We start from the raw sequence: 15,227 nt of genomic DNA on the forward strand, positions 1-15,227 counted from the left end.
CTCATGAACCCTAAAACAAGGATGTCATGAAATAATGACCTCATGTTCATACTATTGTTCATAACCATGTTAGTGGCCGGGGAGGGAAGTAGGGAAATTGTTTCTAAAATCTTCTTGGTTGTGGTGCTTGTGGTGGTGAGGGGGGGAGAGGGGACGGGAGGGGTTGCTGGGACGGGAAGGTGGGAGAAAGGGTAATCGGAGTTTGACATGACTGTTTTGGAAAAGACCTCGTTGACAACTCCTTGAGTAGTAGGCCAATATGCTTTTTCCGCATCAATAGTTTTGGCAAAAGTCTTCGAGTTGTTCAGGCTAATTGGCGTACGAAGAAGAGAAACTCGAAGCGAAATGTTTTCATACTCGGGCTCTCCGAGAAATTAGGCGATCCGTGAACGTTCTAGAAAGAGATAGTCACTCACAGAATTAACCCTTTTCAGGAAAACGTTTTCTACTTAAGTTACTATAGATTGCATTATCGTAAACTGCAAAACAGCCGTTACGTTTTTTTCTCCTCGTATTCTCAAAAGGAAAAGCAAATCACCGAAAGTGCAAGCGCGAAGCGCAAAGCGCCGAAAGCGTGCATTGTCAGGCCCACGAGCCTGGTAGCTCATCATCAGCAAACCATTCATCCGCAGCGCGTTTCGTACAGACAAAACTAACAACTGTTTTGCAGTGTAAGTTCATCTTAACTAGTTGGCGTTTTTTTAATTCCAACAGCTTGATCCTCTCCTATTAGTTGCTATGTCTTCAACAACTTCAACTTTAGCTTCAACTTTATTAATTTCTAAAACTTGACTCCGCTGACTTTTCTCTTGTACGCTTTCGAGCCCCGTTCTTGTAAGGAGTTATCTAAAAAGAACAAACCCAAAACAAGAAACGTTAGGTTAATTTGCGATGTCTAAATTACCACAACACTTTCGCTTTGGCAATTAAAGTTACGTTTGCAGCCTCAACTGACTCTCACTTAGTGTTTCATCCCTGGTCACCCCCTACCCCTTTTCGCTTGTAGTTTAAGAAAGCTAACAAATAGGTCTCTAAAAGCTTCTTGTTCGTGGCTTGCCTTCTTCATTAATTTGAGTGGATTCCCTCCTTTCCCCACAATGAAAGGTTTTCTTTAACGATTGTATGTAGACGCTTTTTTCTGGTAATCATGCATCATGTAAGGTGTTGGTCAATAATGTCTTTTTTTGTTCGAGATTTTGGTTGTCTTGACAATCACTTCATTAATTGTAAGGAGAAATTGAATGTTGAACATTCATAGAAATCTAATTGCTTACCTCTTGGGACACACACATAACGCAGGTTCTGCACTTCAGTTCTGAACGCTTCCAGTGATGGTATGGATTGGATCATGCCGAAAATACAGTTTGTGGTGTTAGCTACTTCTGTAAGGAAGTAAAAAGTAAGGAAATCAGAGAACGTGTTAGGAGATTCACGCTGCTAGCTTATTTTCTCAATTCTGAATGGAAAGAGAACAACATTTACAACTAACACAGTGACTACAACAGAGAACTGTTTAACAACTTGTACAAGAAACGCTTGCAATTCCGCGGTTAAGACTACAGCTATCCTTGGTGGCTGCAAGAACAATGATTGATTATGTTACTCATAAAAACGTCTCAATCAAAACGTGAAGCACGGTATCGCAACGTACCTCCTTGACCCGAACATGCTTTTACAAGTTGTGGATGCTGTGGTGGTTTGTTTCGTGAAGATACTGATACAACATGTGATGATAGATTCTTCTACAAGAAAGTAAACGGAAACAAGTCAGCTAATGTTCTTAAAGATCAACACCACCGACTCCACATCCCCAATCCTGGCTCATGAAAAAACTGTAAATTGTCACCTGTTCAACAACTTTTCATTGCGTTTTCATGGCTGAAGCATATTTTTTTAATTTACAAAATAAATTTGCAGAATTTTTTACTCCTCCTTTATCAGATACAGGATTATCACAACGATGGTTTCTTTTAAAATTCGTTCGTGCGCGTTGTCATACTTTCAATTGGTGGAAAGTTTGCGGCCAGCATATCTTACGAAAGCATATTAAGAAAAAATCTCACTAACCTAAGCGTGAAATACTGAGAGTGACAACCAGAGATGGTAAAGAGTCACCAGCAGGACATATAGGTACCACGCTTCTTGAAGTCGGGAACAACATCGGTTTCAGAACCTGAAACGTTCAGGAAAGTAAAAAGAATTGTGAGTTTTCCCGCCCTTTTTAGTGTTTTGTTATCTTACCGCTCTAAGCGAGGGCCAATAAGCAGATCATCAGGGCGTGAACTTAAGTTTCTAAACAGATCTACTCCCAAGAGCAAGCAACTCAGGTCCAAAATTGGGAAAACCATTTTGTAAAACACTAAAACTGTACCACAGGAAAGAACCCTAGAGTTTTATCGACAAGTATTTGTAGAAGATGTAAATACGTTACGTTGGTATAGCGGAATTGTTATAATTTCACTCTCAATTTAATGACTTAGCTATCTGCATGGTCAGGCCAATTCGTACTGTCATGAACTTAGTCGCAGCTGATGTACAAAATTGCTTACCATGTGAAGTAGACAGTGGACTGTGGGAACTGGGCACCTCTTAAGTGCTGTTGTCATCCTCTCCAGTGGATATTGTGGATTGTAGCCTGCTGATATGGTCATGTTTCTTCTGAACGCTTCTGAGCCAATACTGATGCGGGACGTTGAGACACTGGCAGGGAGTGGTGTATAGGAACATAGGACTGGTTCAACTTCATGAAACCGGGACGGCGGAATCCTTGGAAGTGGCTCCAACTTTCTGATGGTGATACACGGCTAAAGGGTGACTCCTAAAACTTCGACTTCAAATAAAAACAGTTAAGTATTTGCCAAAATGTAAAGAACTCAAACCGACTTTGAAAAACTGTACTGCTGGGACTGCTTCTTAGCTACTCGTTTTGACACTGATACGGGTCAGGACGGGACATCCGTACACTGGCAGGCAGTCACCAATAGGAACCTCGGCAACAAGAGAAGGTCACTTTCCCTTTCTCAGCTCTTGAATGAGTGTGCGACAGGACATGGCATCTAGAACAACCTGGAAAATTGCAACTCAAAATTTTCACAGATTAGTAGCTTGCTGGGGAAGGTGAAATGTAAGTGAAATATGGTTGATAAGGCTGTGATATAGTAGATTGCGGCAACAGTAGAAATAATCTATCCCCACCGGGCCCGAACTGAAAAACGTTCAGGGCTGGTATTTGTCATTTTAAGAAGTTGAGTTTCTAGTTTGAGTTAAGTTCGAGGTCGCGTTCACTATATAATAGAGCTTATGGTTAAGTATTGATTTTACTGTTTAGAACTGAGTAAACGTTTATTTTAGTTACACTGAACCTAGCCTAATTTTATAGTATTTTATCCCGACCGCTAACCTAAATTTAGTGTATTTAAACCTAGACACTAATTTTTAGTATTTAGAGTTAACACCGTGCTGATTTAATGCAAGCCTAAGCGACTTATACGAAGCACTATTATCTATTTAGGTATAATTTTATACACTGCACCTAAAAGTGAAAACGTTTGCTCAAACTCAAACTCAAACTCCCGCATGTAATCAATTGCCGTTAACCAGCTCCCAGCGCCAATCATTTCTCGCTTTCTTGTTTTTTGATCTGACAAGGCTAAACACCGATCTCAATGGCCCTGTATCCTATGGAGACGAAATTTATTCCGGGCTCCTGACGTGTCACAACGCAAGACAATTAGCTACAATTGCGCCGGACACATAGAAGAAAATTTCACAGGTACTACAATTAAAGCACGTATGGCCTGTTGTTGTCTCACCTCTTCTAAAAGTCCACTGTTGTATGTCTGTGGGCTGACAGTCTGATGGAATTGCAGCTGAAACACCATGAAACCACGAAACGGCAAAAATTTGTTCAAAGGACTGGTGGGAATGCGTCTCAAAAACGAAGATGAAGACACTGTCTGAAACGACCTGAAAAATTCTGGTCATTATACAATTTGTAAAAGAGCGATTGTAATAGTGAAACTACTAATAGCAGATGAAATTAATTCCCTGTCTTACTTATACTGTTTTTGGTGTCCTACTAGAAAATTTAGATAACTGACGGAAACTACATACATAAGGGGGGGGGGGGGGGGTTACAGGTTTTAATCCTGCCCCAGTTTGCAGACCCTTCAAATGCCTTAAATATGAACACAACACCGCTAGTAGAAAGGTAATTAGACCCACAAAGCTCAACATGGTTTCTCATTTTTCTGGTTGAAGTCATGGAACTTAGTCTGGGCTTTTCATCTTCTTAGGCCGTCTTACTTGTACCCGCCAGAACACAATTGGAAGAAGAGTGAACCAGCTACCATAATGATCACATGGGAATCGATCCAGTCTGACTTTGAGGCTTGGCGGGATCTTTCTCAAGCTGTCGATTTACCTGCTTTCAGTTCAATGTTAAACGTAACACAGCACAATTAGTAGAAAAAAGAACCACTACTAGAGGTCAATCGGGTTTGAATCCCACTTGATTGAAGATACAGCAATTGTTCTGAGCTTCCGAGCAGCCTTAAATGTCCAACATAAAATAACAAATTCAGTGGAGAAGCGACTCAGTCACCGACTGACTGAGGTCACTGTCTGGGTTTGAATCCGATTATTAAGATACTGACAGATTTTTCTAACCTGCTGACCTGCTCCAAATATCTCAGTTAAATAGCATTAACACAATTTATCAGTACCACATAGGCCAACTTGGTTTAAATCCATTGTTCTGAAGCTACAGAAAATGATTTGAGCATTCAAGCCAAGCTCTTCTAATATCCTGCATGGAACACTGAACGTTATCACAGAACGTTGGGTTGGAATCTCATTAAGCCAGCTGTCTTTGTTCTTGAAATAAATTAAAGCTTCTTCTTAGAGTTTCTACAAAGTACTAAACAGCTGTTTATAATATAAACTGGTTCGCACCAATGAGCCGGCCATAGGGATTATATACACGACTCATTAATACCCGTCATCCATTCCTTGTTATGATCGAGAGTAAGCACCACAAGTTTCAGTGCTCATGCCATACTCACAGTTTTGTGTACATGCTCCAAAGCCATTTGATCAGCGGTTTAGCCTTCAGTTGATGACAAAGGGGTCCAACAAGTGGCTGTTGGCAAAAATACGTCGCACGGAATAGGAACTGAAAGAGTACAGATTATCATTTGTTAAAACGAGGATAAGAAAAATAAATAAAATGTGGCTTACCTCTAGCATTCGATGCCGTGGATCTTAACGTAGCTCAACTTCGGTGTGTGTTATGCACAACAAATTGACGAAGACTACAAAGACTGGTGAATTCTCTGCCTTAGGATTCAATTATCAGGACTACGGATGGTGGCACGCACGGAAGACCTTCACCATTGGACATCTAACTGTATTCTCCGGATGGAGGAACTCGAGGATCCTTCTAATCGCCGTAAGTGGAATTGAGACGTCTTGTTTCGCATTCCAAAAAAAGTCAGGCCGGATGGAGAAGAAAAAAAAAAGGAAAATTCTCTGGACATCTTCCGAAGCTTCAGCAAGTGAATCGATCATATGCATTCCAAAAAAAGTCAGGCCGGATGGAGAAGAAAAAAAAAGAAAAATTCTCTGGACGTCTTCTGAAGCTTCAGCAAGTGGATCATACAAGTGCCATAACGTAGAACGTGATCATAACGTAGCCCTGCTGCAGTGTGTGTCATGCACAGCAAACCGAGAAAGACTGGTGAATTATCTGCCTTACTGCAATCAGAAGTAAAGATGACGGCACGCATGGAAGACCATCAAATGTGGACACCATGGACGTCTTGACTGCATTCTCCAGTCGTATTTCGCATTTCAAAAAAAGGCATACCAAATGAAAAAGAAAAAAAGGAAATTTTAGACGTCCTCGGACGCTTAAGAAAGTGGACACGAAACCGAAGTACCTTGAAGTCTTCAAAAACCAGATGATTTGAAATTCCTGCCTGAAACTAAAAGGTTATTTGCCTAATAAACCACACAAGGAAACGAATAAGGCACGCATCCAGTCTATTGTTTGTTTTTCAGAGTTTTATTTTCAGAAATGAAGCGCCATTTTTTGGCTTTTACACTGATTTGATTTTTACTTAGAAAAGTCGCAAAACAAAGTGCATCCATTGAATGTCGTAGCTGTTGTCGCCAAAAAATTAAAGACGTTGACTCTTGAAGAAAGAAAGTTGTCGTTTGTTTCCTGAAACCGAATCATTTGGTTAGTATTGTTCCTGAAATAAAATAGCTGCGTTAGTACTGTTTAGTTAGGTAGTCGCAGTTAAAGAATAAAGACACGAGACACAGTTTTTCAGTTTTATTTGCCTACGTGTGTTAGTTACACAATTTCTCAGAGTTTTATTTTCAGAAATGAAGCGCCATTTTATGGCTTTTACATTTATGCGCAAGCTACTTTTATTAAGAAAAGTCGCAAATCAAAGTGCGTCCATTGAATGTCGTAGCTATTGTCGCCGAAAAATACGTTGACTCTTTTGAAGAAAAAGAAAATAGTAGTTTGTTTCCTAAAACCGAATCATTTGGTTAGTATTGTTCCTGAAATTAAAAAGCTTCGTTGCTATTGTTTAGTTAAGTAGTCGCAGTTAAAGAATAAAGACACAAGAGGCAGAATAAAGACACACGTCACCGTTTTTACGTTTTATTTCCCTACGTGTATTAGCTACATAATTTCTTAAAGTAATGTTAATTAAGCCACAGGACCTAAATGAAATATGTGACCTGAAACCGAATCATTTGCTCAGTATTATTCCTGAAATAAAATAGCTTCGTTAGTACTGTTTAGTTAAGTAGTCGCAGTTAAAGAATAAAGACGCAAGAGGCAGAATAAAGACACGAGACACCGTTTTTAAGTTTTATTTCCCTACGTGTATTAGCTACATAAAATCTTAAAGTAACGTTAATTAAGCCACAGGACCTAAATTAAATATATGACCTGAAACCGAATCATTTGCTTAGTTATTCCTGAAATAAAATAGCTCCGTTAGTACTGTTTAGTTAAGTAGTCGCAGTTAAAGAATAAAGACACAAGACACAGTTTTTTAGTTTTATTTGCTTACTGCATAGTTACATAATTTCTTAAATTAATGTTAATTAAGCCACAGGACCTAAATGAAATATTGGTTGGGGTGCGCTCTTACATGACAAATTTAGCGTCCAGGAAAACCAAAGAGTGTTCCTGTGTCCGTAAAACGTGACACCCCGAGTAAATGGAACACTCTAGGGTCCCTGGACGTTACGCAGGGAGCAGCTGTAGCTTGGTATCGAGACAGCTGATACCAAGCTTGTGCGTGCAGCACAGGAACTGTGCGCGAAGTCGAAAGCCGAATTGACTGGAATCGAAACGAAAAGCCGAAAAAAGAAATTTTCCTAGGCCGAATGAGAGTGAACGCTCAAATCGAAATCCTGACCGATCTCTTATGGAAGATAACATCATTTCCAACCAATGCTTTCTACGACGATGCGTTTCGGGAGTACGATTTGGTAACACGGACGATTTATTTTATTTAGCACAGGTTGGGAACCGGTGTTATCTTCTAGCGTTATACAGCTTCGTGGCTGTATCACGTGGTTAACCCACGTACCTTACGCCAGAGTGTAGAGATCCTCCATTGTACTGCAATTTCCTGTCGTAGTCGGAGCGAAGGCGTACGATGTTAGGCTTGAATGGACAACAAGTCTTACCTGGGAAGTGTGCCGGCCGGCCAATAGCACGTTTTCACGAGAACGTCATTTGAATACAACTACCGGGGTCCAATTGACGTGGCTGAAGTTTTGAAGTTGTCTAAGGCCTTATCCCTCTTAGGCTGCACAAATACAAACTGGCAAAAGCCAAATCAGCCGTAAATTTTAATCGACTCGAGTAATTTTCGGGTTAAAGATGAAATTGCAGTGGTCGTATCCAAATTACGCCAGTAATCGCGAAAAGGCACCATTTGATATTGCTTACAATACAACAGATTTAACATGCTTTGCTGGGAGTTAGCTTCAGTGGATCGCTAAGCGCACGGTTGGAATCCTCTTAAAAACATTAGATAGCGCCAATACTATGAAAATATTTTTCTTTTCCCTTGAATCTAGTGCTACTCTTGAAGCTTGTCCTGCAGCGCAAGTTAAAACAGCTGTGATTAAGCTGCAATTATTATTACTATATGCTATCTGCAATGTCTACACTCTTCTTCCTAATTCGAGAGACAAACCATTTGCACAAGAAGGTATTTTGACTACAGCTGCTATAATCACTTCAGGACAGCTGGAGGTACGTATTTTTTCATTTTCAGCCAAACAGTCATTGCCAGGCCAAAGTGAAATTTAATGTAGTGCGTGGTAGTCCAAAATATTCATAGGGCAAAAAATTTGATATTACCTTCATCGGGCCCGGATCCTTGGCACGTAGTCTTCTTCCATCGCCGTTTTGGCGACTACCTCGTCTACTTTCACTGACTGCCTTAGCTACCTATGCTTACCCATGGTGCGAGATGATCTTTAGTCTTCTTTCTTCGACCGGCCGGCACCAAAGCAGTGCCAATACAGTACAGTGCCTGTGTAGTACCAGTGCAGGACCAGTGGAGTCTTTGAGGACGTTTCGTACTTCACCAGTCTCCATAGGTTGTGAAGGCTACCTACGCCTACGATCAGTAGACGATCTAAGCTCTCTCGCCCACAAGGTGCAATGTAGGCCTTTCTCATTCGCAGAGAAGACTCCTCCCACGAGGCAAGATCACCAAAGAAACAGATATACGTGAATTCGCTTATGGCGAATTGGCTTTCGTATTCGTCTCATTGTCCACTCTGCCATAGCAAGAAAAGCCTTCTAAATGCCTGTCACTTTATAATCCTGAAACTACTGTACTATCTAGATCTTTGCTAACTGTTGGACTGCCTGCGGTACGGCTCCAGGTGCTGTGATGATTCTCCGTCGTAGATTTGTACGTACACCATCTTAGGTAAAGTCTGTGCATTATTGTCCCATTATACCCCACTACTAAATATTATAACACCATTCAGACCGGAGAAATGCAGGGGGTGGGGAGGGGGAGCGGGGAGCGCTTCCAGTAGATAAAAAAAGAAACTTATCAGCAGAAATCCGGTCTGAATAGTATTACAAAGACACGAGTTTCCTGAGATCTGATCTACGCTCGCAAATTTGGCGCTAGGCTAGCATCTTTGTTCGTTATCGCCCGATTGAACTATCCTGAATCCGATATATATCGATAATTTTCTTGGCAACTGTTTGAGGCGCCTCAGAAAGACAATGGCCGTCCAAAATTGCGAGCCTAGCTAACTATCTACCTATAACTAGAGAAACCATTAAACTTGTTAGGAGTGGCCAAATAAGGTCTCCCTACAACAGCTGAATGGCCTTGCGTCTCCAGTTTACTAAATTCTGCTTTTCGATTAAAGTCTGGTTGAACCTTACGATGGAAAGCCTCACTTTTCACAGCGCTTAGACTGTCAAGTGAAGCGTGATAGATCAATTGAACTTTGCGCAACTAAGCGGGAGAACGCCACGGATACGACGATGACGATGCCGAGGTGTTTCCGAAAATAGCCGACGTTGAAGCCGATGAACTCGAGGAAAATTCGCCGATCGAAAAAACATCAAACAAAAGACGAAAAATTTGAAGGAAAAAAGTACGACTGAATGAAATCCGATACCTAACCGAATAACCCAACCCACAGGGGGCTCAAGGGGAGGAACGCGAACCATACCCAGGGGACCCATTCATTAATTTAATTACAGTTAAGTTAAGCCGAATTAGAAGTCCGCAGACTTCTGGCCGAACGTGTGTGCATAAAGTGTGCTTTGTAAGGTTCATCCAGAGCTCCTATTTAACACCCATTCCCAACCCACAAGGAAAAGACTGACCAGTGGGCTCCTGCCCATATTGAAGATGTTTTCTTTGCCTTGATTGGTTGAGGCGATGCTGAAGGTAGTCTGAAGTGACTGGACGAACGACTGGCCAATAGGAAACCATGGTGTTGTGGCTGGCAACTGGGTGTTGCGGCTATGTTTCTGCAGTTGGCTATTGGGCATACTGTGGTACTGGACATAACCATGGGTTTCAAGCTGCGCTTGAGGGTGAAGATCATTGGATGTGCTGTTAAGCTGTGTGCATTAATAGAAGCCACGGATATTTAGGATATTTTGCAGATGACTGTAAATGTTGGAGCGGCAATGTATTTCACTTTGATGTCAGAAAACTAAAAATTAAGAGGAAAACATAATTTCAATATATCGTTACCACACCATCACCAGACAATACAAACCAATGTCCAATTTATCTATTTATCTATTTATATAGGGTACCTATGTTTTGAAAATAAATCTACTTTTTCATTTGGGGTGTAGAACTAGAACAACACTTACCTTTAAATTTCTACGGCTTTAAAAGCAGCGTACTGTTGTTGTTCGCAAGTGCCGACCTGACAACGTGCTTTGTACGGCAACTTAAACTCTGAATTTTTTCCTCTTGCTTTTGACATTTCTGCACAGAATAAGAAAGCTTAAATTTCAACGTACAACGGTTCACATCAAACGTTACAATGAAAACTGAAGTGAACAAACAGGCCGAAGAAAATTATAAATTTACAGAAGCAAACAGTGATGAGATTTCTTTGACATGTATGCATGTGTGAAAGAATAACCTAAAACGACGCAGAATTTTTAAACGTCGCTGCAACTGACCTGTTATCGTCCTCTATACACTTGTCTTCAAATGAACTGCTGAATTCACGGTTCTTTACTGCTGTTTCCGTCGATATTCCGGTGAACGAACTGGATGTGTTTCTGTTCACCGCAGCCCGAGTTGTGCGGGAAAAGAGACAAATTTGAATAAATTTGAACGAGTTCCAATGACAAGTTTGAAAAGCGCGCTACTTTATCGCACGTGCTCCATACTCTTCTCTGATTGGCTCATCGAATTGATTAAACTAGTAGCAACGCACGACATATCGCAACGCACTCCAATGGTAATTTTGCACGTATAGCACGTAAATTGTTGTTCACCATATCGGCAGCGGCTTATTCACTGAAATTAGCGCCCTTTTTAGAAAAAAAATTCATTTTAATTAAAAAACTGAGTCGAGCAGTTCCTTGCAAATTGTCTCGCAACAAAATTTCGACACAAATTGCACGAACAAAATGCCTTGTGGAACCGATTTCCAACACACGAAAATCTATATCGAGTGATTTCTCAAATGAAGAGTAACTCCCGCGTAAGAAGCTATTTTTCAGGTACAAAATTTTCATAGAAGCTTTATTCAAGACATATTAATTGTGGAGATTATCCTGTCGACCATGATTGAAAAAATTAATCTGTTTAGAAGGAGATCTTTTTCCGTTCAATTTCGAAGACTTTTACGACAACAGTTATGTCGGTTGTATGCAGAAGTTTAACCTTTGCACTCTACTTTTAAGGGTTGTGAATAAGCGGGGAGGGGGAGCGAAAATCAGCGCGCGAATGCGGAAAAGCGAGAAGGGCGTGGGGGCATGGGGAGAGGAAGCTCTAGCCAGTTCCCACACCTCTCAATTTACTTCAGGTCACTCCACATTATCTGAACGACTGATTGGCTTCTGTCTTAGTTAGTAGGAAATCCGGTAAGTAGCTAGGGGTGATATCGATACTTTCGGTTTCATGTGGTCAAGCAAGTTATCGCTTTTAAAACTATATTGTGTTTGGAACGTTCTAATAGAGCCACTATGTGTTTTGTTTTAATTGACAAACTTTACAAATTAGTCCTCGGTAGGTTCATAATGAAGAGCAACATCATTGTTTCAGAATTGTTTTGTTATGATTTTAGGGAACTTTAAACAGTTATTTACGGCCAGACAGGGGATGTACGTCAAAGACACATCCTATTCAACCAGACTCTCCCTTAAATAGCAACATCTGTTCAGTGACATCAACGTTAAACAGCGCTTGAAGTTCAAAATATGTTGGTTATTTGTACGTTGATTTCGTCATTTCCTAATTAGCAAGGAAATCTGATTTTCCTGAGCGTGCCCTCTAAAATGCTTGAGATTACTTGTTGTTTGATAACTCCCAGAAAAGTTTGTCTTCTGACCTAATAGAGTATTTTTTTAGGCTCTCTGATCTGAGGCCAGGTACTCCAAGGAATTGTATGGTAAGGAGTGTACCCTCCCCTTCCCTTTTCTAGTGAAAAAAGGCAAATGCTTATTGCGTAAAACATAAAGATAGGAAACGTATTTCCAAAAAGCAGATATAACAGCATCGGAAAACCATCCTCTTTGGGGCAGCATATACGTATGTAACTAGACTGTGAGGAGCCTCTTTCTTGTCCTAAGTTCTGTAAGCGCGCGATTGATCTTTTGGGTGGTCAATCCCTCCTCGTTCACATTTCTAATTTGCATAATTTTACCGCCACGTTGCGCGTCTGATCTGAGGTAAAAAGTATGACTGCTTGCAGTCTGCTTTGTAACTAATACAACTACAAGTGACCCGGCACCACTCATTGGTTTGTCGCTGTGGAATTGTAGATTTTATTGTTTACAGCTGAACCCTTATTAAGACGCCACCCTCGAGGAAATGGCAAGTAGCTAGGCGGTCGTTTAACAGGGGTTTTATTTACAGCACTGAGACTGACAATAATTTCTGGACGTTGATGACCGCTTATGGATGGCGGCAGCTTGTAATCGGTGGCCGCTAAAAGTGGTGCGTTCGACTGTAACTTCAAACTGCACTAGGTTAAAAGTTTTATTAACCCATTGTATAGTCAGTATAGTATAACTTATTAAAGCAGTACTCCACTCCCTCCCAACGTTCGTAGGGATGTCGTTTATAAATTCCTGACGCAAACCACAAAAATCGATTCTGTGTTATGTCAACTTAAGTACCAATCCTAAGATTTTTGTCACTTTTAACCGTTAATCGTTATTATCTTCTCACGCAATCCAAAAATGCCAGCTTTTAGTGCACAGTTACATAAACATCCCCATATTTTAGGAAGGGGAGAGGGGAGTGGGGAGTCGGAGTGGTTTTTCTGGTTTTTGGAGCGTGATTTTTTGAAACTTCTGTACTTGCACGAAAAGAATTACACGACAGTTTTATTTCGCGGGCAGGCTTGAGACTTTTTGATGGGTTACTTTCAACCACCCCTAACAGCACTATCATCAAACATTTAAGTTTTATCAAGTTAGAGAAGGTAAGTGAAAAGCTCAAATTCTTTCGTATATACGTACAGAGTTTTATCTTTCTTGACATTTATGATGAGAGCAAACCTCCAGCTTAAAGGAAAAGGCACATACTATAACAGTAGACAGCATTCTATGTTGAACATAACACACCCGGGTCAACTGAAAAAGATAGAACATAGTGCGCTGCTTCCAACTTAGCAACAGAAAAATGTCGCTTGCGTTTTCGACTCACGTACATCAGCAGTGTAAACATAGCTATTTACACATCCCAGTGTTTTCATTGCAAGGTCGTTAGGAAACCAAGTTCATTTGTATAATATACCATGAATATATACAAGTCTGGTCCCGAAAGAAGTAGTTAATTTTGTTTTTCCGCGAGAGGTTTGATGTTTCCTGAGACGACCGGCTGAGACGAAGTCGAGATAACTGATCGAGACCCGAGAAAAAACAAACCCATACACAGCCACAGAAACAGAGATCAACAAGCGATAACTTGCACAACTTTATTTCTTTAATGCTCTTAAGCAAAAGGCGAGAAATTCACACAATAAATACTGTACTAAACGCTTAGAAATAAGACATCATCTTTCATTATTTAGGATCGTTGAAAAAAAAAATTGTAACGTTTGCTAAGCTCATGTGTGAAAATTGATCGTCTCGTGACTTTTCCCTTAAATCGATCACATGCCTAGCCACATACTATTGTTTCCCGCGCGGGATACATTTGAATTTTGTTAAGGCCACGTGATCAACAACCAGCCAATGACAACTGGACTGAGACAAACCTGAGAAAGACGCATCCGAATAGTGATGTTTCATTAATTTCACGTGCATTCTTGAAACTTTTAAAATAGTATTGCTTTGTCGTTGATACAGCTGTACATACAAGAGTATTGCGTAGTATTGGTTTTTAGTATTGCAAATCAATAATGCATCAGTCAATTCCAGCTTTGCCCATCCCCTCCCCCCGGGGCATTTTTCCACACTGTCCATCCCGGGAGTCGGGCATTAGCCTTCTACCCAATTACCCCGGGGCATTTGACCATCTCACTTTTTTCACCCTACAGTATTGTCGCTTTCTTAATGACAAATTCATCGGCAAATACAGTAAATTTCTTATTGAATGCGCCTAGATAGGACATAAAATGGAACGCTAGAGCTGTACAATGACCTATTTTTGCACTAACTACGGGAAACAAGACCCAGCTAGGACTTAATTTCGTCTGAATTAGCTTAGATTTTACTGAAAGTAAGACGAGAAACGAAGAAAATAAAACATTTTTGACATTTTTGAGCCACCACCCCGGGGCATTTGAACAACTATTTTGTCCCGGCGGTGGGGCATTTGCCAGTTTATTTTCAAAAAATCGTAATTCCCGGGGGTCGGCCCGGGGGGAATGGATTGGCACTGTTGGAATTGTCTGATGCATAAGCTTAAGAATGCAAATAAGCTCCTTCCCAGAACGCTGTTGGGTCCAGTCGTTTATGGCTCATACAGTTTCAGCTGACAGCGTTGTTTAATATTCACGTGCAGCGTTCTGTTGTGACCACTTAGTTATTTCCGTTGACCGCACGCGATGTTTGTTCAATACACACAAAAAATTATGAGGGTACAGGTTTTGAGGCTAGTGAAAAACTAGTAAAAAGATATGATAATAGCTGCTCTCCTAATAGTGATCAACATCAAATTTCTCTCTGTAATATCAATCCTTATCCATAACAATTACGGATATGACCCAAGGAGAATTCAGTCTTGATATTTCACTAATAACTTCTCCACAAGACTTTTATAAGAAAAGTATGGGGACAGGATAGGAGAACTTGTTCTTTCTAGGGAATAAAGGGTTAATATACTGCCACCGATTTCCCTGTTTAACACGACTCCAATCTAACTTTTGAACGTAATATGACTGCAAACCCCACACCAGTCAGCCAAACAACGGAGAAACTTTACACACCCTGAATATTATCGGTGAATATGAACTGCTCTACACTTTGGCCGAAAATTTCCATGATGTCCAGGATAACTTACATG

General features: G+C 40.6%; 1 protein-coding gene across 3 annotated transcripts; it reads right to left on the reverse strand.

The window, feature by feature from the left end:
- Positions 1–313: 313 nt before the first annotated feature.
- LOC146455901 (uncharacterized) lies at positions 314–6,292 on the reverse strand. 3 transcript variants are annotated; one of them, XM_085093733.1, is made up of 6 exons: positions 4,424–6,292; positions 2,550–3,966; positions 2,068–2,173; positions 1,652–1,742; positions 1,275–1,382; positions 314–846 (listed from the first exon to the last, which is right to left on the reverse strand). In XM_085093733.1, the coding sequence occupies exons 2-5, from the start codon at positions 2,649–2,651 to the stop codon at positions 1,373–1,375; spliced, it is 309 nt and encodes a 102-aa protein (XP_084949859.1). In that variant the 5' UTR covers positions 2,652–3,966; positions 4,424–6,292; the 3' UTR covers positions 314–846; positions 1,275–1,372. The 3 variants fall into 3 exon arrangements, with proteins under 3 accessions (XP_084949859.1, XP_084949861.1, XP_084949858.1); XM_085093735.1 differs by having other exon boundaries at positions 2,550–3,066; positions 3,813–6,292; XM_085093732.1 differs by having other exon boundaries at positions 2,550–6,292.
- Between the last annotated feature and the right edge of the window lie 8,935 nt (positions 6,293–15,227).

Source organism: Pavona decussata, unplaced genomic scaffold (genome assembly GCF_977016875.1).
Source record: "Pavona decussata unplaced genomic scaffold, jaPavDecu1.1 SCAFFOLD_266, whole genome shotgun sequence".
Taxonomy (NCBI): Eukaryota; Metazoa; Cnidaria; class Anthozoa; order Scleractinia; family Agariciidae; genus Pavona; species Pavona decussata.